Here is a 25,650-nt window from a genome sequence, read left to right as displayed (position 1 = left end):
ATGCATCGGAATTCTTCACTCCTTGGATCATATCACATTTATTTATCATCTATTTTCTATGTCTTATTTTCTGTGTAACATTTATTACTTTCTATTTCCTAGATAGAATGATTACATGTATTTATTACACTCTCTCTTGTATCCTCCACATGTATAAATAGGATATACAAGTTCATATCAATAATAAGAAAATATTCAAAGTCTCGGAACTCTCTCTCTCTTCTCTGATTCTCTCTCTCTCTTTTCTTCATCTTTTCAACAAATAGTCACCACTTTTTATTTACAACCTTGAAAATAGCGTATATACTCAGTCAATCTTCCCTTGCTTTTTTAGATTGGGTGGATATTTACGTTATTTTCAGCGTTGTAAATAAGAGGTGGTAGTTATTTATAAATAAATAAATAAAAATAAAAAAGTAAAACACATAAGTCTTCTTGCTCACTACGATTTTTATGATGATTTAATCTATTTTCCTCCTTGACGTGGAAACATAGCAAAATAAGCGGAGACACCACCGAAAAGGAGCACGAATGCCCCCGCGACCAAAGCTAGTACTTTCCACGGATTGCTGAAGTAGTCTTGGTGAAACTGGGCCCACCAGAGCGCCAACTTGCTCTCGTAGTGCTTCTGTATCTTTTCGTGCACGTCAAAGTACCTATCATCGGTGACCAGGTTCGAGCCGATCTCGTTGAATAGCTTAGCCACTTCTTGGTCACTGCCGAGGCGGTTGCTCAACACGTGGGCGGCCCTCAGGTCACGCACGTCTTGCTCAGTGTCAACCAGCGAGTCCATGAAGAACAGGTACGAGCTCACCCTGAAATCGCACATCCCGGGGCACATCTCGTACGCCACCAAATTCAACAGCTTCGACGCTGTTGAGCTATCCACGACCAACGTTGGCAGCCACAGCCTTGCGTTAAAGAACCAGCACGTGGAGAATGAAAAATCACAGAACGTCGAGCTCTCGCTGGGCTTGATCTTGATCCCCGCGAGTTTTAGGTCCTGAACATTCCGAAAGAATCTCGGGCTGTCGCGATTGTCGGGCTGTTCCGGTTTCTGAAACGTAAGAGAATTTCGGAAAAGGTCAAGGAGGTGGACAGTGTCGGATTTTGACAAAGCAGTTAGTTTGAGTGTTTCCGAACGAATGCCTCCCAATAACGTGTTGATTTCCACGAAACTGGTGATGCTTTCCCACATCTGATCTTCATTGCCGCTGTTGCGTATGAGAGTCTTCAGGAGACGATAGGGAAGTTGATTTTCGACAAGGAACAGGTCCCGCTGTATGGAATTCTGGAGCCCACTGTTGATCCCAAACTCGTTTAGCTTGTTTTTGTGCATGTCGTGGATGAACTGCAAAACGAAGCAGGCGTCGAGGAACATCAGACTCAGCAGTTGGTTGTCGTCGAATGGCTTGACCACGCTCTCTTCGTAGCATTTCTTGATCTCGCCGAATTTGTGTTTGACACGGCCAAGAAGTTCCTCCTTGCTTTTTCTGGAAAGTCCCAAGAACCTGGCTGCCATTAGGAGCTTGAGGTCTCTCTGCTTGGCGAGCTCTTCATTGGCGGCGTGGATGGGACCGATCGAGATCACGCTCGGCGTGTAGTAATGCTCTCTCGAAATTCGGCCGCCCCCAAGCTTTATGTTGTTAGGAACCTTCTGGATCTTTACAAATTCCTTGCCTGTTTTGGTTGGTCTTCTCAACACCTCTTCTTGTTTCTCCAAGTCACTAATTAGCAATTCTATTGCCTTTTCGTTAGAGTAGAACACGTCAGCTGTTTGGGGTGATTCAATCAATAAGTGGATATCTTGTTCTTCGGCCATGATCTAAACAAGAGCAAGAAAATGAACAATGTGTATATAATATAAACGTATATTTAATGAACAACCTGCTTTGTTTTTTTTTTTAGTTCAAGTTTGCAAGTGAAATACCAGAGTCTGATTTTGATGAGCTTTTATAGAGATGATAGTAAGTAAATAATAACAGATCCCATAATAATAATACTGAAAAGTTGACTTCTTGTTTTTGTAAAAAAAGTATTGAAGTCTTATTATAATTTATATATACTGTTGCGATTGAGAAGTTCGGAAGATTTGAATGAGCATGGAATAAAGAGGAATTGAATAAAAATTAAAGACAAATTAAATGAATACAGATAATGTATACACACTGATCCTAAATAGTGTTAGCTAATTAACGACAACGATTAAATGAAAAATATATATTGTTTGTTTGTTTATTTATTTATTTATTTTAAATGACTTAAATACTTAGTTTTGCTTGTTTGAATTCTTTACAAAAACCTGCTGAGATTAAATCAGAAAACGTATTCCCTGTATTATGCTGTACAATATTTTCCCTACCTTGTGTTGTATCCAGTGTTTTAAATGCCGGAGAAAATCGGAAAAAATCGGCGGAAATGCCGTTTCGTTGCTCAAAATGGCCGACGAAGTTAAGAATGTCGTTTTTCCACAGAATTTCGTTGGAAAATCGGAGAAATTCCATGCAGTTTCCATGAAAAATGACCCACAAATTTTGAACTAATTTAAGCATAAAAACTTGTAAAAATCGGAGAAAATCGAAGAAATTCGAAGAAAAAGAAAAAAAAAACGAAACCCGGTCTGGATCCAGCGAAGAAGAAGACGACGGGGTCGAAGGCAATCGGAGATTTTCGGTTAGTAGAAGTTCGTTTCGACACATTGCAGGAGAAAATCAACATTTTGTCGAAGAATTTCGGCGACTGACTTGAAGAATTTCTCCGATAGGTAAGAATTTCTCCGGCCGGAATTGAAATTATTTGAAATGAAATTGTTGGAATAGGAATATGTGAATGAATTTGATTGATGTATTGAAATGAAATGGTTAACTTAGAAATGAATTTGAATGAAATGAAATTGGTTGGAATTGAAATGAATTTGATTGAAATATGTGAAATGAAGATGTTTGAAATATTGAAATGAAATATGTAGAACTTAATTCGATTAGAAATTAGAAATGATATTGTTGGAATTGAAATATGCTTAAATGAATGATTGATTGAAATAATGAAATGAATGTTTGATTGGAACATTGAAATGAATATGCAGGTATACAACAATATGCAAGTATACAACAGTACAACAATGTGACTTTAAATTTTATTATTTTCTTTTTTGATATATTTTGTGGTGTGAATTTAACTATGAAACCTATATTTATGATATGTATGATTTCAAAATTTAATTTTGGACTATATTTATATATATATATATATATATATATATATATATTGTTTTATTTTGCAACATTATTTCCGTTCGATTTTCCATTGGCATGTCGGTTTTCCGTCGAAAACGGCATTTTTTCCGGCATTTCTTTTTCTCTTTTCCACAATTTTTTCGTTCGGTTTTCCGTCGGCATGTCAGTTTTTCGTAAATCAGGAGTCTCGAAACGACAACGAAAACGGCATTTTAAACCTTGGTTGTATCATGTTTTTTTTAAGGAGAAAATAAAACCAATTAAACACAAACTCTCATGAAAGTAATCGTAAAAAAAGATAAGATGCTTCATGTAAGCCTTGCACTTTCTAAGGTTTTTATTATTTGGCATTGTAATAGGATCGACAATCATGAATAAACGATATGTTGAGAGAGTGTTTGTGAGAATATTGTTGTATCGATTCTCATTTTCTGAATGAACAAAAAATATAAATTGCAAACATATCATGTTAGCCACTAACTATATAGTCATATTTACATGCATGCATGGTTTGTTATTTAATCAATTTTTAGTAAATATTTGGTACATAATCAACAATTGTTAGTTAGTTGTAAATAATAGTGTAAATAGTAAGCATATTTATAGTATGGCTATATATAATAGGGAAAATGTCTCAAAAGACCATGATACCATATTTTTAATTTAAATTGAAATAATAAATGAACGAATAGCCACTTCATGTTATATTACGATCAAAGACCCAAATTTTCGCATTTTTAAGACTTACAATTTTATGAAATTTTATTTATTTTTCATTCTTATTGTTTGTAATTTCCTTAAATTAAATTAAATTATAATTATAGTTCTTATTTTTCATTGTTACTTTGAATAGTTGACCACCAATGGCAGGACTGCCATTTATGATTACCAGGCAATCCTGATAGAATACGAAAAAATGGTCGATTCTATCTAAATTGACTTTTTTAGATGATTTAATAATTTGTTTAATCTATGGTATTTAATAATTTTGTTGTTAAGAAAAGAGATTAAAATTGGTTTTACGTAGCTGTAAATAATTATGCTTTAAAAAAAGTTATGGTCTTGAATCACTGAATAATTTTGAATTATATATTGTTTTAAATAAATTTCTAGAAATATTTAAAAAAAGACAATTTTGAAAAGTGAAAATTTCAAGGGGTAAATGCACCTTTGAAAATTATAATTTTCTACGTTAAATTTTAGTCAATTTTTATTATTATTTTAGCATGATAGAAAGCTTGCAACAAAGTCCCAACCAAAGTTGACTTATTCACGGGGTCTTAAATTTGTGATTAGTAGCTGAAAAAAGCTAAAGCAAGACCTAACTACTACATATATGAGATTTGAAGAGAAGGATTCTAAGACGTTTAAATAATCGCACGACTTTATTCGTCTAAATTTTTTATCGACTTTTTAAGTCATTTGGAATATGACTTCAAATAATATTTAAAGACATTAGAATAATAACGTTAAAATCGCATAGACTTGTAGAGTTCCTTTAAAAATGACTTTGAATTAGTACATACTTTTAAGACCGTTTCAACAATAACTTCTTAAAATATTTTAAGTTGTTTAAAAAACGACTTTATAAATGATATTTTTTAATTTATTAAGTCATATTATAAAGGGAGAACTAAACAAATAGCCCAATTTAACTACCTCATTTAAGCAACTAGTTCAACTATTAATAAATTAGTTAATATGGCCGTTTCGCCGTTTATTGCCAAGGAAATGCCGATGCCGCTCCCATGTCGTTTCGCCGATTGTTGCCGTTTTGAGCAAGTGTAAAAACAACATTTTTTTGAGGATTGCCGAGAAAATGCCGAGGAAATTGCCGAAACTCTTTTTTTGTAAGCTTCGATTTATGAAGTTTTTGATTTTTTTTAAAAAATTTCCTTAATGAAAGTTGTTTGTTATTCTATCTAGAATGACATTTATTTTTTTAAATTTTTTTCGAGTTTTTGCTGCTGATGACTGAATAATGTTGATGTTATTGTTATTATTGTTTTTTAATTTTTTTTATAGCAAATTGATCCTTAATGAAAGTTATTTGAATTTGTATTGTGAATTACCTATGTATTTTAAATTTTTTGATTGATGTTCATGAAGAAAGCTGAATATGTTGTGTTTAAACTTTGAACTTATTATGTTTTACCTTGGAGTTTAATATGTTTTTAACTTATTACGTGTGTCTTGCATACGTGTCTATCCCATTGGTAAACCCTTGTTGACTTTTCAACTATGTTTGGCGTGTTAAATCTGTTTTGTCGTGTTGTTGCATCGAGTCTCTCTTATTCTACTATACTATTAGACCTCATTGTAGAGTGATACAATATGATTCTTTGAAAATTGATTACATGATAATACTTCAAACCAGTCCTATTATTTTTCAAGGAAATAACATTACTTCTTCTTTTTTTTCTAGCTTTCATCAATAATAATCTCGACCACACGCACAACTTAAAAAAAATAGAGAAAAGGAACCCACTTATTTTTATGATGAGAAAGAAAATGACACCAATATTGCAATTGCAAACACAAACGATAATTATAATAATAATAATAAAATAAAATAAAAAAAAAAAAAGAGAACACAAACTCATGTAAGCTTTGATGGTAGTCTTCAGATTTCGATGATTTGACTATTTTCCATCTTTACGAGGAAACACAGCGAAATAAGCGGAGACTCCACAAAAAAAAAGCATGATGGCGCGTCCGATCAAGTCAAGCACTTTCCACTTCGTCGAGGAAGCATCTGGATTTTTACAAAGGCGGTCGATGATTTGCTTGGAGATTCGGCTTGCCTTCTCATTACCTCTTCTTGCTTCTCCAAGTCTCTTAGCAACTCTATGTCCTCTTCGTTGAACTCGTGAGCTCTTAGCAACTCTATGTCCTCTTCGTCGAACTCGTGTAATACTAGTAATAAATGTCGTCTTCACGAAGCGATGACTAATGACATGTCGTTTGTAACTAAAACATATTTTTCTAAATCTGTTTTAAATTTTATTACAAAAGCATTTGTAAACAGTTATACAAGAGATGGCATTTCGTCCGGTGGTAAGCTAGGCTTAAACAAGGTAGACCACGTCATTTCGAATATGTTAGAGGTGTAGAGTCTAATCGGCGCCGAGGTGACAACTGAAGATCTTATGACGATGATTTGCAGTAGACCACGTCATTTATTTGAATCTCTTAGAGTTATTAGTTAAGGGTATTTTGAGAATTGCAGGCTAATTGTCTGTTTAGCCCTAATGTGTTTCCTATAAATACCTCATGCGCCGATGTTCTTTGTAGAGCGCAAGAGAGTTGTAAACACATTTTCTCCAGCTTTGGGTTTTTAGTGAGAATCTGAAGCGGCAAATTGGACAAAGGTTTCGCATTAAAAGTGAACCACTATAAATATGTGTGTGCTAATTTTGTTCTTTGCGAATTTTGTTTTCTGATTATAAGTCGGATTTGTGTGTCGAATCCTTACAGGATCCACAAAAAAACGAGTTAATTTTTTTTTTATTGATTTAAAGACAAGCATGCAAAAAATGAAAACGACAAAAAGCAAAAAATCGGTGAAAAACAACGAAGAAATGAAAAACATGTCTTCTGATTATGCCTGCAACGATTTTCAATGATATTTAAAACCAATTGTTTCTGGTAGCCGTTTTTGTACTTTTTTTTTGCAAAAATAACATGTTTACATCTTTTTATGCAAACATTGTAAATTACAGTCACTTTTCTTGATGTTTATAATTTTTTTTTTAAAAAAAACTTGTTTACTATTTTGGACTTATTTAACTTTATTTACTGTTTACAATTTAATTTAGAAGAAAAATTATTTATATTTTAAACAATTATTAGTGAAAGGATTTGAAATAACAGCTATCTTAACAAGTTTTTTTCCTGATTTTGAAACAACAGGTACGCAAAAAATGACGAAAATGACAAAAAAAAAGCACAAATCGAAGAAGAAAAAAAACGACGATGAAGCGAAAAAAAAAATGTCTTCCGATGCCCACAAGTGTACCGCAACCAAAATCGACGATATTTAAAACCAATTTCTTCTTGTAGCCGTTCCCGTACTTTTTCTCAAAAATAACATGTTTATAGTTTTTAATACAAAAATAACTTTTTTTGCGCTCTCTAGATATATAGCCATACGAAAAATCAAGTTATGACATATAACCAATCTTTAGTAAATTTTAAGTAAATAGACACGAGATTTTATTAACAAAGCCAAAAAGATATTAATAATTGTAAATAAACCATTAGACTTTAATGGCATAAATGAAACGCTAAAAATGTCCAAATAATGTCTCACATTACTATAATGGTCATTTGCTTAAAATTTACAAAAGGTTGGTTATTTAGAAAATCTTCAAATTTTGGTGGCTTAATTACTTATAATATTTTTTAAAGTTATAAACCGTCATTTTTCTTGATTTTTTTTTTTTACAATTACCATTTAAAAAAAACATGTTTACTGTTTTGCACTCTATTTAATTTTATTTATTATTTATAACTTAATTTAGAAGGAAATAATTTACGTTTTAAGAGCAAGTATTTGTGAAAAGATTTTAAATAATATTACACTTTTATTTTTGTAATTTCTCCACAAGAAAGGAAATAAAATTAAAAAAAAAAACCTTAGGTCAGAGCCGGGCTTTTATTCTAAAATCACCCTTCAACCAACTAGTTATTGGGTGTGTTTGGCACAGCTTTTTTAAGCCTGTTTTTGCTGTTAGCAAAAACCAAACTGCAATCTTACTGTTTGGTAAAACAGTTTTTAGAAAAAATTTCAAAAACGATTTTAAAAATTGTACATGAGTCACAAAAGCTAATAATCTTAGCTTTTAGAAAAAGCGTTTTTGTATCTGATATAAAATTACTTTAATATCCTCACGTGATTATCCATAGCATTGTTAAATATTTATTTTATGTCTATTTTAGTCTTTTAACTATAATATATTTATTTTACCAAACGCTAAATCAGTTTTTGTTACCAGCAACAACTGTTTTATAAATAGTTTACCAAACACCTTATTAGTTTTTGAAAAAAACAGTTTTTTTCAAAAACTGAATCTAAAAGCACTTTTTTTAAAAACAAAGCTATGTCAAACGATACCATTATTTAGTAGTATTTCTATGTTAGAAGTTTTGATCATTAAATTCATTTAAATAAGATGAAAACAAAAATTGTGAAGATTATGAAATAGGCAAACGAGCTCATCAAATGGGTACGACGAACAAAAGGCGGCCACGGCAAACTACTCGATTCCCTCCTCCGCGCCTCCGCGCCCGACGTCATTCGGAGAGAGAGAGAGAGAGAGAGAGAGAGAGAGAGAGAGAGAGAGAGAGTCTAAAGTCAACTATTATACTGAAAGAATTATAAACGTGATATTACTTAGATGTAATCATATTTTGTTTGAAAAACATAAAATAACGGCAGCTTTAAAGAAAATATAGAGAACATATGTTCTTCACAGCTTTACTGTTTTATAGGCTTTCAATATATATGTTCTTCACAGCCTATAAAACAGTAAAGCTGCCGTTATTTTATAAAATATATATTGAACATGTTCTCTGTTTTATTTTTTTTATTTTGTGGAAAATAGTAAAGTAAAATGGAAGTTTTTAGAATGGTCAAACCGGAATGAACAACAAAGAAACAGAACGCCCATGCCTATATTCATATTGATATATACTATATAGTAGTATTAGTATATATTATGATGGTTATTGATATTTGTGGGGACGTGAAGATTTATGCTTGTGAAGTGTGAAGAACATATCTATAAAAACCACGTAAAAGAAAGAAGGTAAAAAAAAAAAAAAAAAAAAAAAATCTCAAACGCATTTTCAAATTAAAATCGTTAAAAAGGAAGGATAAAATTGAGATTTCAATCAACCAAAATCAATGACACGTATGCGTAATGGTTATTTTTCAAAAAAATCTCAAACGTATGACAAGTTGAAATTGATAGGTTTTAATTGGCTTAGTACGTTAGAAATCTCTATATATAATTGAGAAACTATGAAGTAAATGATATAAAGACTTTAAATACCATGAGCATAAGATAAATACATACTTGTCATTTTCAAATTCAAACTGTTGTTCAAAATACAACCAACGATCGATTTTTGACATACCTGGAAAATCTAGATCAATAATAGAAACATTAAGATAATACAATATAAAAAAATAAAAATAAAAATAATAAAAAAAAAACTTCAAAAGCAGCCCACATTCTATATCTATAATAAAAAAGAGTGAACTTAAGGGCAAGTCATCAAAAAACATAGTTTGATTTCAACAAAAGTAACACTTCAGTTGGGTCCCTTTGCAGCGCCGTATGCGATCTTCATTCTGATAGACACAAATATATGAATATGTAGATGTGTGGCGAGATGAATGAATGTGGTTCCATGAACGATAATGTGCGTACTTGAGAATAAGTCGTTCTCGACTCTGCCACGTGGCATGTACTCATAGACCAACACGCGGTGCTCGTCTTCGCATCAGTAGCCAACTAGCTTGACCAGATTGGGATGAGTGAGTTCGCCCAAAATGAATCCAGCCCCAAAATGAACTAATCTATCAAAGGAAATGACAAACACGAGCAAAATTACCAAACAATATGAGCAAGAGTATTATTAACACCCAAAGCTCACATATTTTTTTCCTATTTAAGAACAGAAAGCACATCAAAAATGATCACCTTACAAAAAAGCACATCAATATGCTTTTCACATTCCTTCCATCGAGAAGCTGATCAAAAAAATTATCCGAGGTCGGTAATTCTTTCTGCCTTACAAAAACATCAAAAATGTTGAAAAAAAAATGAATAAATTTTGACACTTTTGAAAATTACATGACCGACCATTTCTTAAAGAGACTTATGAGCTACGCTAGCAATATGCTATGAAACCATATTGTTTCAGTTACCCACTCGTATGATCGCATATTCTTTGACTGCGATCCATATAACGAAGTTTTCCTATTTCAGAAAAACAAAACCTTAGTAAAGAATGTCAAAAGCATATTGTTTATTAACCTTCAATTATTTTGAAAGCCTTTTTCTAATGTGGTTTCATTGGTGTCAGCGATAGACATGCATATCTCCATACATTTACGAGCAAACTAACAACACAATTAATCTTTAATGTAAATAATTTCATATTAGGAAGGTAAATGTAGCTCATAAATCTCAATATTTCCCACTGGTATGATCGCAAATTACCGAGAAAATGAACTCATAAATCTCAATATTTCATTCAGAGATCAAACTTCTCAAGCATTGCAAGAGACAAATGAACCTATGCAAGTTTTAAGAAATTTATAAGACAATAAGCAACTCTGAGGCAGCCAATAATTAGTTTTAAGGTCAAACTTATAATTTTTTTTAAAAGAAACATGGACTTTTATTAAAAACTGACAAAAAGCCCAAAAAAAGAAAATACAAATCCAAGAACGCCATACCAGACTGAAAGAGAAATCCTATACTCAATACAAGGTCAAACTTATAAATGTTCTAAAACTTGGATGTTATAGCAAATATGATCGATGGTATTCCAACAAAGACCGTCAGTTCTTACGGTTAGAGACAACAAAAATTAGAGACTCACAATGTCGCAAATATTAGTTCCTTAAATCCTTAGTTGTTTGATTGCCGATTCAACCGCTTTCTCGTACTACCCGGCGGCGGCGAGTACCTTCAGTTTAGTTACAGCTCTTAGGCTCTCATATTCGTATACATTGTTCACTGATTGATTATCTCAAATGTGAAATTCATGTTATGGCCTTTTTTTTTTTGGGTTCTGGTCCCAAGTCTGTTTTTCCGTCTCTTTTGGGATAATTGAAGAGCCCGAAGCTACATTTTTGTCAATTCAGGGGAAAATGTGAAGAAAGAAGTAAACTTTGTAAGCATAATAAAAAAAAAGAAAAATTATCGACAAAACCGGCTATATTGAATTATTTACACAACAAAATAATGTATAATGTACAATGTCTATACCTGCAATACAACAAAAATCTATAACGATGCTCTGCCCACAGCGACATCCTATACTAGTGTTGACCAGAACAGAGCCACGTGTTACCCAGGGATTTTGCCACATGTCGCGCAAAGAGGGGGGTAAATGAATGCCAGGTGGCATACTCTGGATAACAGTTTAAGTACCGTAGACTCTTATTATTATCTATGGTATGGATTATTGATTTGTTACTTGCTTGTCGAGAAAAAAGTTGTTTGAGCCCCTGTTCTTCTGACTATTTATGCAAAAGGCCAAAAAAAAAAAAAACGACAACAGAGGACACGTGACGTGCACGTGATTTTCTCACACGAGCCATAAGTAGTTGAAAATTAACAGAGGTCTCTCATCATAGTTAGTTTGCTGAGGACAGAAAATTTACAACTACACTACAAAGTTCCTCCAAGAAACTTCATACTTGTGAGTCTCTGTACATGTATTCTTGTTCGTATATATATATATATATAGCCATTGACAATTTAGGAATTTTTATTTCTTTCGCTTCCTGTTATTTTGGCCACCAAGTGTTTGAAGAAATGTTTATGTGAATAGACTGTTCTTTAAAGGAACTGTGTTTTCTGAATTACGTCGCAGTTGGGCTTTAATCAATGGGAAGTTGCGTTATGGGGCTTCAAATGTTTTCCTCATTATCGTCATCGTGTCATCACAACACAGTTTTTCTTGAGAAATCAAAATCAGTGCCGAGAATACGAGGCTCCGTTTCTTGCTCTCCAAGAAACGAAATAGCGTCGATTGTGGTGGCCGAGAACGAAAATTATGGCAACAAACAGGTTATTAGCGTCACTCCACACCTCTACGGCTATATCCTCGCCAACGTTCGAGAGCCAAAGGTTTCTTTTTACCTAATTTAATTTCCATGAATATCACTCACAACTTCTCGTTCCGTTCTTACATTGAGTTTTCTCGATGATCAGATTCTTAGTCAACTACGCGAAGAAACTGCTTCTATGCGCGGAAGTCAAATGCAGGTTCGTAAATCTGCTTATCCTAACTCTTGTTTTTTTTTCTTTTTTCATTTTAGTCCTTCTAATTGTTTTTATCTATATAGTAAAGTTTTAAAATGACAACAACTAAGTTTGTGAATTTAGTTGGATGGTTTTTTAGATTTGTTACTTCATATGATAAAATTGGCAACCAACTAATAATTCTTGAATTTCTATGTAATCATAGATCTTACTATGAAAATTAAATTTTACTAACTCTGTTAAATTTTATCCTAATCCCTCTTAAAAACCTTAATCATTTTTACCCTTTACCGCCCCCGAATCTCTGTGTCGTTTGAAATAGGTGTCTCCGGATCAAGCTCAGCTGCTCGCAATGCTGGTTCAGATTCTCGGCGCAGAAAGATGTATCGAAGTTGGTGTGTTTACACGGTACGACTCTCATTCGAACACCTTTCCCGATTTCTTTTTTTTTTTATTTTTTATTTTTTAAAACTCACCGGAAGAGAAATGTGGAACTAATTAATTTAATATTCAGGGTTATTCGTCGTTGGCGGTTGCATTGGCCTTACCGGAATCTGGCGTGATAGTTGCTTGTGAAAGAGACGCAAAATCTCTCGAGGTCGCCAAAAAGTACTACGCACTCGCCAATGTCTCGCACAAGGTAAAAATAAAAACTGATTATAAATAATTACTTGATTAGTACTATTAACAGCAGTTATAGGGTAGTTCAGTTTTGAGAGAGTAGCGGGTCTCTTGAATACATGAGTTTATTGTAAACCCATTTTCATCAAAGCTTCCAAGCAATGTGATCATGTGTCATGACATGGTTTTATGGTAATATTAGGTGCGAGTGAAGCACGGACTCGCTGTGGACACTTTAAAATCATTGATCTCTGACGGTGAAGAGTGTAGGTGAATAAATACATTAAAGAAAAATCACATTGTCTTGTTGCCTCGTTCGTTTGTTCGTTCATTAAAGAGTAGATTCTTCTTCTCTGCGCAGCTATGATTTTGCGTTCGTTGATGCGGAGAAAAGGATGTATCAGGAGTACTATGAATTGTTACTGCAATTGGTGAGTCGATAATTCTGAAAAGTTGAAATAATACGAGTCTTGTTTTTGAAGATTTTTGGAGTAAATACAGGTGAGAGTCGGGGGTGTCATTGTCATCGATAACGTTCTTTGGCATGGAAGAGTTGCAGATCCGGCGGTAGTTAATTCTTTTTTTTTAATTAAAGAAATGAACAGAAAAATGATATGATATGCATTTTTTAATGAACAGGAAAATGATGCCAAGACTGAAAGCATCAGAAATTTTAACAGAGCCATAATGGACGACTGTCGTGTGAGCGTTAGTATGGTACATGTTTCACAAAATCACAACTCTAATAATACTATTAGTAAGTATAGTGCTTGAGATGTTGTGAATTATTTCATTAAAGGTTGATTTTATTTTCCCGTCTCACAGGTGCCGATCGGAGATGGCATGACAATATGCAGAAAAAGATGAGAGTTTTGTGACTGAATTTTATTAATTTTTTTTAGTAAGTGTATGTAATCATGGCTTTGTATTTAGAATGAGAAATTTGATTATTTGTACAAAATAATACTTTCTAAAAAATTATACACATTATTTTAGGAAATTTTGAAGAATAGCGATGGAAGCGATCAATGTCTTTGATAGATCTTGATAACGAAAAAAGAAAATAGCTGTCTTTGATAGATTTCGAGGAACGAAAGAATACAACAAAGCTGGCCGGATTTTATCCGTGTAAGATAAGAGGATGAAATGAGAATGAGAATGAAATTGTGAGACTAATATATTTGTACCCATAGAGGAAATGTTTGTATAGTTTCTAAACTACATGAAAAAATTGTTTTGAGAAATAGTAAAATTTGGCATTATAATTGAAAGGAAATGGACCAGTAATCCATTTTTTTAAAATTTGTTTTATTATTTATTTCACTAATTCACTTGTAGTTTCTTGATTTGTGCATTAACCTTTGGTGTATATTAAGAAACTAAACTTGCATAGAAAAAGAGAAACCAAGTCCTTGATGCATGCTCTATGATTAGTGCATCAAATTTTCAAGAATAGATTATATTTACTTCTTGAAAATAGATTTTGTAAAGACATTTTTGGGAAAGGCATCTTGATACATCCTTCTTAAATACTCATTACAACATTTTCAATAGTAATAATTCTAGATTTGTAAGTACTCGACATAATTAGCATATTTAAAATGAATATATATCTTCCCTAAGTCTTCAAAACTTACATAACAAAAAATAAAAAAATCAATATCCGATATTCAACACCAAATATCCCCACTTCTTAATACACTAGTAATGGCTATGCGCTACGCACGAATGATCGTATAATGAAAACGAGTAAGTTTGGAGAAATTCAAAATCGTTTTTAGAAGCTTCAACTAATAGGTATCAATCATGAGAATTTTGGTCTGATGGGTAATGCAAGATAACTTTGCAATGAATAATAATATGCACTTACCAATTAATTGAACAAAATTGTACATATTTATAATTGAGAAACTATGAAGTAAATGATATAAAGACTTTAAATACCATGAGCATAAGATAAATATATACTTGTCATTTTCAAATTCAAACTGTTGTTCAAAATACAACCAACGATCGATTTTTGACATATCTGGAAAATCTAGTTCAATAATAGAAACATTAAGATAATACAATATATAATAAAAACTTCAAAAGCAGCCCACATTATATATCTATAATAAAAAAGAGGAAATTAAGGACAAGTCATCAAAAAACATAGTTTGATTTCTACAAAAATAACACTTCAGTTGGGTCTCATTGCAGCGTCGTATAAGATCTTCATTCTGATAGACCAGGGCAGAGGAAGCAACACTCCTGCAAATACAAATATATGAATGTGTAGATGTGTGGCGTGATGAATGAATGTGGTTCCATGAACGATAATATGCGTACTTGAGAATAAGTCATTCTCGACGTTGTCACGTGGCATGTACTCGTAGAATATTATAATAATATTCTTACATGCACAAAAAAAAATTGTATTTGTATTTGTATGCCTGTATGGACATGTGCTTTCTGTTCTTAAATGGGAAAAAAAAATATGTGAACTTTGGGTGTTAATAATACTCTTGCTCATATTGTTTGGTAATTTTGCTCTGTGTTACTTTGGGTGAGCTTTGGGTGTTAGTAATAGCAAGAGTATTATTAACAACCAAAACTCACATATTTGAAAAAATAAAATAACGGCAGCTTTAAAGAAAATATAGACATTTTTAAACGTTGATTTAAGTGCCAACTTATCAACATGGCTATTTGTTTTAGAATACCTAAATGTTGGCTATAATGAAATTCTTAGATTACAAATTTCTATATTTTTTAACATTGATGATTTATTGTGAGATTTTTTTTTCTTTTAACAAACCAAGGTATTAATTTAATTTAATATCATTTTATTACTAGATCTATAGGTTCTTTTTCCCTATAAGAAAGAAGGTGGTTACCCACTATAGATTTGTTTGGTAGCCTATAAAATATATATTGAACATGTTCTCTGTTTTATTTTTTTATTTTGTGGAAAATAGTAAAGTCAAATGGAAGTTTTTAGAATGGTCAAACCAGAATGAACAACAAAGAAACAGAACGCCCATGCCTATATTCATATTAATATATACTATATAGTAGTATTAGTATATAAGATTTATGCTTGTGAAGAACATATCTATAAAAAACCAGATGAGAATTTCTGTGTGAACTGTGAACCCATTCCTTCTTTACATGTACGGCATGCATGAATTGTCCCTATTTGTTGGTTTGACTTTATTTTAAGGTAATTATTACAAAAACATGTTTTCGTTATTCATTCTTTTTTTTAAGCAAATGATTACAAATACAAAATTAAAAAACGGTACTATAATTGCTTTCGCTTCTACCCTACACAGCCTATATATTGCATTTGCGTCCATGCATTTTGTACTCCCCAACAAAAAAAAAATGCGCTATAAAAAAATTGTTAATAAGACCCTTGAAGCCTCATAGGCATTTAATTTTTATATTTTGTGTAGTAATTTAATTATAGAAACTTAATTTTATTTATTAGTAACATTTTTGTGCCGAGCACTTTCGCTTATTAAGTACTACAAAGTCATGTCCATCTAAATTTTCTAACATAACTAATAGCTAATTACAAGCTATATCAATAAGAGGTATACATATAATTTAACAAAACCTTGATAGTCATACTTTACTCACACTCACTTTTCTAACTTAAATCTCTTTACATATTTTGTATTGGTCTCTTAATCTCACAAATTCGTTAAAAATTATTCCACTCTCTAGTAGCTTAAATCAATTTTTTATAGTAATTTTTTTTTTTATGTGAGACATGTAGATCTAGTGTAATTATCACGTACTCTCTTGCCACTACTTTGCCATGTTTCATTCTTTATATTCCAGCACATATCATCATGAGTCCTAAACATGCATTAAACTATGTAACGTGACTTTTTCACACATCATAATAACTAGGATTATATTATTGTTTTTCGAATATATAGAGAGTTTTCGTTTTCAAACAGCCAATTTCATGCGAGGAAAACATATATTTTTTTTAACTGAATATTAATCTGTATTGTAAGAATAATAATTAAAGAAGACAGTTGATGCTCTTGCCCATAACTAAGAATCTAATCTATAGTGTATCCCATTTATAACTTCAGTTTAACATTAATGGTTTGTGAAATTACTGAATCTGCGCAACTGTTTCAGAAAGTGTTTGTAACAGGAAGTGCGACAGTTGCTGAAATTTAGAGAAAATAAAAGATAAACGATATGAGTGCGGAATAATAAAGAGACACCAGAGTTGGTAACCCAGTTCGGCAATCCGTGCCTACGTCTGGAGGGCCTTTGCCCGGTGGAAAGCAGTTTACTATGATAACGTGGTACAATAAGGATTTACACTCAACGACTCCCTCGCTAGCTACCCAACCTACGTCTATCCTCTTCAACAGCAACTTAGGCTCCCCCTAAGCACGAGATCCCCTCGATTCCCACAGAAAATCTCTCCCGAGACTTCTAAATGTGTTTCCCAACAAAAACAACTGAAAAACCTAACCTCTAGCTTCTAATACAATCACCCGTATATAGGCAACAAAGCAGAGGTAAAAGACACCTTAAAAGCTTGAACACAGGTCGTTCTAAGCTCAGCTAAAACACTCAAATAAATCTCTCCAAAGGCGTGAGTGTAGAAGGTGAGGTGATGACCTATTTATATGAGAAAACTAGGTCAACACGAATCTTGAAGTCGGATTAGGAAGACCAGCCCATTATCTCATTAATCCACGCTGGAATCCTTCTTCAAGTCGGAGTAGCGAAGCCCAAAAGTCAATGGGCCGAGAGTGTTATACAGGACTGTTACAACACAAACTGCGACACTTGTGACCGAAAATTGTAACAAAGCCCAACGCTATCCGATAATATATTCCACGATTCTATATTATTTTGCCAACATTAAATCGCCAATTAATGTAACAACAATCTCCCCCTTTGGCGTTTAAAGGCAAAACAGAATCGTACCTGTGACACTTGTGACGATGACGACGACGACGAAGCTTCAACACCATTAGCAGAGTCACCAAGAGTCACATAATCTCCCCCTTTTTGCCATAAACATACCTCCAAATTTGAACAACCACCAAACAACAATTTTCTCCCCCTGAATATGATGCATCATCGTAGATCTTGTTTCATGTCGAAAAAAAGATATCACGGCGTCGGAGAAAACACGACCCAAGCTCAATACAAAAGCTTCTAGCTCAATGAGTGTAAAAAAGAGGCGCTCATGGTGGTGCAAATCTACTCCGAATGTGGAGAAAAACATTGGTTCATCGGAGAAGAAACCAAAAAATTTCGGAATAAATCGCAACTACTCCGACCAGCGTTGCCAAACACGAGTTTCTGAATTCGTTAACCGTTGGATCGTCACGAAATTTGTACACCATGGTCGTAACACATAAAGGTACATTCTGAACGGTGGAGATTGGATTCTGAGACGTTTAAGTCTGTCTGCCGAGTGAAAAACCAGAGCAGTAAAATCTGGAAATCTGCAACTTTTTTTTTTTTTTTTTTTTCGAATTTCGACTTCTTTTTTTTTTTTTTTTTTTAATTTCGACTTTTGAACTTTTTTTCGAACTTTGACTTTTTTTTTTTTTTTTTTTTAACACAAAGACAACTCATCGGACAAACACTAAAAATCCGAATTAACATGACAACTTGCACTTGAGGTAAAAAATATCGTACCTCAATAAAAGTGTATTCGAGCATTAATTTTCCATATTTATACTCGAATACACGTCGATGATAAATCACGAATCAGTCACACAAAGACCCACGACAGGTCTAAGTGATTCGAACTTTGAATCGTCTTTCGTGAAAATATCTGCAAGTTGTTGTTTCGGAACAACATCCTCTTTTATGAAGTTACCGCATACGATAGATTGCTCGTCTTTGGTCGGGACTTTCAGAGGAGTACACGCACCGTGATTTTGTGAATCTTTGACTTTCCAAACTTTTTTCATGGCAAGAGGGTTTAACCTTGAACGTCTTTGCTTTTTCAGATCTTTCAGGAGCTTGTAACACCAGGGTTTAATATGACCCTTCTTCGCACAGTAATGACAAACCCAAGATTTTTGGCTTGCCTTCGCAGGTGTTGCAGAAACTGTTGTAACAGTTCTTGAGCCAGTAGCTTCATTCTGGAAATTTATGCTCGGGACGAATATAGTCTTAGAGCTGGATGCTCCTCCTCTCTGATAGCCTATACCATGATGATCGCCACTGGTTTTTCCTATACATAAAATTTCATCAAGTTTTGACGTTCCAGAATTGAGCATTCTAATATTTTTCTTCAAGAGAGTTATTTCAGAAAGAAACTTATCTTGTTGAGATCTTTCAGATTTCAATTCTTCATTTAAGGAGGCAACAGAGGCAAGGAGTTCATCCTTTTCTTTTGAAGCGGTGGCAATCTTCTCATAAAGCCTTTGATTAAGACTAACAACCTCATTCCACTTGCTGTAGAGAAGTCCATAAGCCTTGGTAACAGACTCAAGTGTTAATTCTTCTTCATCTTCTTCGTTGCTGCTGACTTCAGAGTCGCTGTTGTAGAAAACGTCACTAACACAACCTGCGACAGTGTTGCATGGCTTCAAATTGTCTTGAGAATCACGGGCAGTAAAAGCAAGGAAGTTGTCAATAATGTCTTCCTCTTCTGAATCTTCATCACTCCAAGTACGGGTGTTGTAGCTTTTGTTACGCTTCTTGAGGGTGTTGGCACATTCTGCTTGGATATGACCGAATCCATGACATTCTCGACATTGAATCCCCTTAGCTTTGACATTCAGATCTGTGGAAATTTCGTTGGCGTTGGATCTGTTTTGGGAACTGTCAGAGACAGTTTCTGAAACACTTCTGCGAGTGTTGTTGTTCATCCTCTTCATGAATTTGCCAAAGTTCTTAGCCAGAAGAGAGATATTCCTAGCCAAGTCTTCATCTTCATTAAGGCCGTGATTGTTGTCGAGGTCAGCTTTCAATGCAATTCCATGAGTCTTCGGCTCGGGATTGTGGTGCTCATCGTTCATCTCAAAGGTTCTGAGGGAACCCATTAACTCTTCCAGCTTCATCGTGGATACGTCTTTAGCCTCTTCAATGGCAGTGACTTTGTAGATGAACCGCTTCGGAAGCGACCGTAGAACTTTTCTGACAAGTTTTTCCTCAGACATTTTTTCACCAAGGGCAAACGATTCATTAGACAAGTCACAAAGTCTAGAATTGAATTCACTAATCGTTTCATCTTCTGTCATTCTTAAGTTCTCAAATTTAGTAGTCAAAAGCTGGAGACGAGACATTCGTACCGTGTCAGTTCCTTCATGAGTGACTTGAAGGATATTCCATGCATCTTTGGCCATTTCACATGTAGAAATCAGCTTGAATGTGTTGGGGTCGACGGCAGCCATGATCGCATTAAGAGCTTTAGAGTTACCGCTTGCCAGTTTATCTTCATTCACTGACCAATCAACTTCAGGTTTCAAAACAGTCTCTCCGGCATCATCGGTGGTGGTGGGGTGCTTCCAGCCAGTGAGGACGGCTCTCCAAGCTTTCTCGTCTAGTGCTTTTAAGAAGGCCTTCATCCGAGCTTTCCAATACGAGTAGTTTCCACCGTCGAGGAGGGGCGGACGGCCAATAGATGCACCTTCTCTCATGAACTCCATCTCTAAATAAACAGATCAGTAACACTACGGATCACACTCAACAGGACTGAGTGAACCGCTCTGATACCAATTGAAATTACTAAATATGCGCAACTGTTTCAGAAAGTGTTTGTAACAGGAAGTGCGACAGTTGCTGAAATTTAGAGAAAATAAAAGATAAACGATATGAGTGCGGAATAATAAAGAGACACCAGAGTTGGTAACCCAGTTCGGCAATCCGTGCCTACGTCTGGAGGGCCTTTGCCCGGTGGAAAGCAGTTTACTATGATAACGTGGTACAATAAGGATTTACACTCAACGACTCCCTCGCTAGCTACTCAACCTACGTCTATCCTCTTCAACAGCAACTTAGGCTCCCCCTAAGCACGAGATCCCCTCGATTCCCACAGAAAATCTCTCCCGAGACTTCTAAATGTGTTTCCCAACAAAAACAACTGAAAAACCTAACCTCTAGCTTCTAATACAATCACCCGTATATAGGCAACAAAGCAGAGGTAAAAGACACCTTAAAAGCTTGAACACAGGTCGTTCTAAGCTCAGCTAAAACACTCAAATAAATCTCTCCAAAGGCGTGAGTGTAGAAGGTGAGGTGATGACCTATTTATATGAGAAAACTAGGTCAACACGAATCTTGAAGTCGGATTAGGAAGACCAGCCCATTATCTCATTAATCCACGCTGGAATCCTTCTTCAAGTCGGAGTAGCGAAGCCCAAAAGTCAATGGGCCGAGACTGTTATACAGGACTGTTACAACACAAACTGCGACACTTGTGACCGAAAATTGTAACAAAGCCCAACGCTATCCGATAATATATTCCACGATTCTATATTATTTTGCCAACATTAAATCGCCAATTAATGTAACAACAGTTTGTAAAGAGATTTGTATATTTTTAGTGAAATCGTGATCATCACACCATATGACATCGAATTTTGAATCGCAATCCATAATCCGCAAAAATCAGATCAATATCTGGATTATATTTTTTTTAATTTTTGAAAAAGACATGTAGTTATCAAAGTCTGTATTAGTTACTCGTCAATCATCATCACATCACATATATAACCTACGTGTGGCCTCTGTCGATGTGTTAGAAGACAATATTTTACATCAACCAATAAAAATAAGAATAAAGTTAAATAAAACTTTCGCGGCTAGTCACTACTACTCACTACATTAGAACGCTTGAATGTCATAGTATTTGGTCTTTTTTTTTTCCTTTTTTTTTTTAAAGATTATCATAATGGAATCTTTTCGATGATTTTAATTAGTTGTACCAATATACCAACATTGGGACCTTCCGGTTTGACACAAATATTTGCTTTGTTAAAATTCACCGCGACATCAATCACATATTTACCAAATCGTCATATATTTTTTATGATTTTAAATATACTAGTAACTAAGTGCGAATGATCGAATGAAAACGAGTAAGTTTGGAGAAATTCAAAATAGTTTTTAGAAGCTTCAACTAATAGGTATCAATCATGATAATTTTGGTCTGATGGGTAATGCAAGATAACTTTACAATGAATAAAACTATGCACTTACCAATTAATTGAACAAAATTGTACATATATATAATTGAGAAACTATGAAGTAAATGATATAAAGACTTTAAATACCACGAGCATAAGATAAATATATACTTGTCATTTTCAAATTCAAACTGTTGTTCAAAATACAACCAACGATCGATTTTTGACATACCTAGAAAATCTAGATCAATCAAGCGGCTATATAACCAAATAGAACTTAAGATTTTGCAAAATAGCCATAGTTTGCCAACTATAAGCAAACTAGCCCAAGTAACATTAATCTAGGTTGGATTAAATTTAATCCCAACGAACTATAAAGACAGAAGGTAAGTTTATGAAGGCTAGATTAAAATTAATCGAGGCAGGATTAAAAATCGTAGTACTCTCAATTGGCTATTTTGCTATACCTAATGAAACTATGACTATTTTGCAAAAGTCATAGTTTGAATTGGCTATTTCATATCATTTTTCCATAATAGAAACATTAAGATAATACAATATAAAAAATAAAAATAAAAAATAAATAAAAAAAAAACTTCAAAAGCAGCCCACATTCTATATCTATAATAAAAATGAGTGAACTTAAGGGCAAGTCATCAAAAAACATAGTTTGATTTCAACAAAAGTAACACTTCAGTTGGGTCCCTTTGCGCCGTATGTGATATTCATTCTGATAGATATAAACCATATGAACTAATCGATCAAAGGAAATGACAAACAGAGAGCAAAATTACCAAACAATATGATCAAGAGTATTATTAACACCCAAAGCTCACATATCAATTAACTTTAGGTTTTAGTCTTTCTATTGAAGTCTATTGTCAGAATATTATTTAAGAAATTTTACTTTATATTAGGATTTAAACAAAGATAAAGCATTTCATTTGTTTCTTGTCTCTTTTTGTTATTATTTTGTTTTGTTTTCGTTTGCGTTGTTCTGATCTCATATGAATTAGTGGTCAATCTCTCTAGAGTTTTCTACTTAATCACATCAGTCTAAATAAGCATACTTGTGCATATGGTTTAGTCAAGAATATTCTATTTTCCCTCTAATATTTTATTTGTCTCTCTAACTTACTCTCTTTTTAATTTCTATTCCTAACTTCTACGGAGTCAAAACTCGTTGGAAGAGTGATATTCGATTCGATCTCTGATGAACTGGGCAATGTCATTCTTCCCATCTGCTTTTACGTCTTTTTTCGGTAATCTGCTTTGCATAATATCAAATCAGCAGTCAATTGAGATCATATCATAACCATTTTCATTAAACCCCATTCTCAATGGAAACATAAATACAAAAGTAGATACCAAGATTTTATCAATCTTTTGAAGATAATCAATATAAGCACATAATTGTACTCTAACCGGACATATATTTATCCATAATGGGCAAATTGTACGCTGATATTCCTTCCATCGAGAAGTCAGAAGCTGATCAAAAAAATTATCCGAGGTCGGTAATTCTTTCTGCCTTACAAAAACATCAAAAATGTTGAAAAAAATGAATAAATTTTGACACTTCTGAAAATTACATGACCGACCATTTCTTTAAGAGACTTATGAGCTACGCTAGCAATATGCTATATGAAACCATATTGTTTCAGTTACACTAATGTTGTTGGTTGTCTTATGTACTTAATGCGGTGTACTCGACCAGATATAACATTTGCTATTAGTAAAATGAGTAGATTTACTAGCAATCCAAGAGTCGAGCATTGAAAGGCTATACAAAGAGTTTTTGGTTTTCTTTTGAAGACCAAGACTCTTGGCCTCCAATACAGATAGTTCCCTACCGTATTAGAAGGAAATACCGACGCGAGTTAGATATCGAGTGCCAGAGATAATAAATCTACGACATGATGGGTGTTTATACCTATTGATTTTATAACATTTTATTTTCTTTTCAATATTTTTTTAATTCAAAATACGCCTAATCAACTTAAAGCATACAAACTAAAATAACTTATAATTTTAAAATTATCATTAAGGAAAAATAATGTTGTAAAAATCTAAATTTATTAACTTTTGTTTAGTTTTTAAGCGTCAAAATATAATTTAATAAGCTTTTGTTGATTTAGAATTAACAGTATATTTTAGTTTATAAATATTTTTAAGTTTATAAGGTGTATTCATATAATTAAACAAAAAAAATATCGAAAAGGACCAGAAGGTTATGAACCAATATGCTAAAAATAATAGCTATGAAACAAAATGTTACAATCATAAAAGTTAGGGAGTAATGGCGCCAATTAAAAGTAAACTACATAATATCATTTTTTTTTAAATTTCAATATTGACCAAGCAAAAGTAACAAGAAGTAGTCTCTAGACTCTAGAAGCAGACAGAGTAATTTTTAATACTAATTTTTGGTTATGTGTCTATTAAGTTAGATGGTAGTTAGGTGGGATTTGTAGCTTAAAACATTTGAATTGACACTTTGATAATAGTTACTTCACAACTCTCTTGGTTGGAGAAGGATATTATGTTATAACATTAACTAATCTCAACAAAAACGACAACAAAAAAGCAAAAAGTAGTTGGCCGACAAATCTACTACGATAGCATGAGTACACAAAATAGATTTGCAACTGCATCAGGAAAATTTAGTAAATATTTGATTTGATATTTTTTTTTTCTTGATTCTCAATATATATTTTATTAAATAATAAAGAGCAAAAGAAAAAGAAAAGAAAAAAAAAAAAGAGCGAGGGAAAGTAACTATTTGTCTAAATTAGTGCATATTGAAAATTAATTTTGACATAGTTGGCACATTGAATGTGATAGGTAATTGAATTAATTCTGACAAAAGAAAATTAGATTTGGATGGTACACAAATTAGAAGCTTTTTTTTTTTGTTATGGTAGACCTAGAATATACTTCAAGTCATAAACGAAGAAAACGATATTCAAATATGTCTATTAAAAAGGGAATATATTTAAGACTGTGTACAAGAAGAGAAAACGTCTATTTGTTTTCCTATATATGATAAACGTTTGTTAAAATAAATCTTTTTCATTATGTAATGTTTGTTCAAACTTCGAACTTTGTTATCGTTCTTTCCTGGCTCAAGTGTTCATATTGTAGTTCTGATCTGCAATGAAATGGAAATTCGAGTTGGTCTTTCTTTCATGTATCACGTGAATTCCTTTTTAATAATAATAATAATAAATAAATAAAAGTAGGAGAGCCAGATAATCACTGATAATGGCTGCACAATAATATTGTGCATTTTTTGCAAACTAGGTCACAATCCCATACGTCATAAATATCGAATTCAAAAATCACATTAATTATAAGATAAGGCATACATATATTTATGGATCAACTTTATGAGAATATGCTTTTCCACCAACTTATCATTCCCAGCTGGCAATCTCTAACCTGCAATATAGTTCTCATACAAAATACCAAAACGATAAAAATAAAAAATAAAATACAACCACGTAATATTCATTCTATACAGAAAAGGGGACAATCACTACTAAACAAATATATAGCTCGATCCCGCCTTAATAAATTTTAAAACAAAAGACGGTGGAAATAAATAAACCGAAGAAAAAAGTGTATGAGTTAGAACAATTATACATTTTTTAGAATACAATTATACAT

The 25,650-nt window shown here is 33.1% G+C and overlaps 2 protein-coding genes across 2 annotated transcripts; one reads left to right on the top strand and one right to left on the bottom strand.

The window, feature by feature from the left end:
• Nucleotides 1-466: 466 nt before the first annotated feature.
• LOC149405864 (UPF0481 protein At3g47200-like) lies at nucleotides 467-1,822 on the bottom strand. The gene has a single exon (XM_089607886.1). The coding sequence runs from the start codon at nucleotides 1,820-1,822 to the stop codon at nucleotides 467-469; it is 1,356 nt and encodes a 451-aa protein (XP_089464012.1).
• A 9,780-nt stretch (nucleotides 1,823-11,602) lies between these two features.
• Nucleotides 11,603-14,008, top strand: LOC149405863 (uncharacterized). The gene is made up of 10 exons (XM_089606447.1): nucleotides 11,603-11,678; nucleotides 11,853-12,109; nucleotides 12,194-12,247; nucleotides 12,567-12,652; nucleotides 12,759-12,884; nucleotides 13,068-13,135; nucleotides 13,227-13,296; nucleotides 13,367-13,432; nucleotides 13,505-13,582; nucleotides 13,691-14,008. The coding sequence occupies exons 4-10, from the start codon at nucleotides 12,626-12,628 to the stop codon at nucleotides 13,730-13,732; spliced, it is 477 nt and encodes a 158-aa protein (XP_089462573.1). The 5' UTR covers nucleotides 11,603-11,678; nucleotides 11,853-12,109; nucleotides 12,194-12,247; nucleotides 12,567-12,625; the 3' UTR covers nucleotides 13,733-14,008.
• Nucleotides 14,009-25,650: the final 11,642 nt, after the last annotated feature.

Source organism: Urtica dioica, chromosome 2, assembly GCF_054948205.1.
Source record: "Urtica dioica subsp. dioica isolate 48M chromosome 2, U.dioica_male_clone48M_v1_H2, whole genome shotgun sequence".
Taxonomy (NCBI): domain Eukaryota; kingdom Viridiplantae; phylum Streptophyta; class Magnoliopsida; order Rosales; family Urticaceae; genus Urtica; species Urtica dioica.
This window is presented reverse-complemented; position numbering and strand designations above follow the sequence as displayed.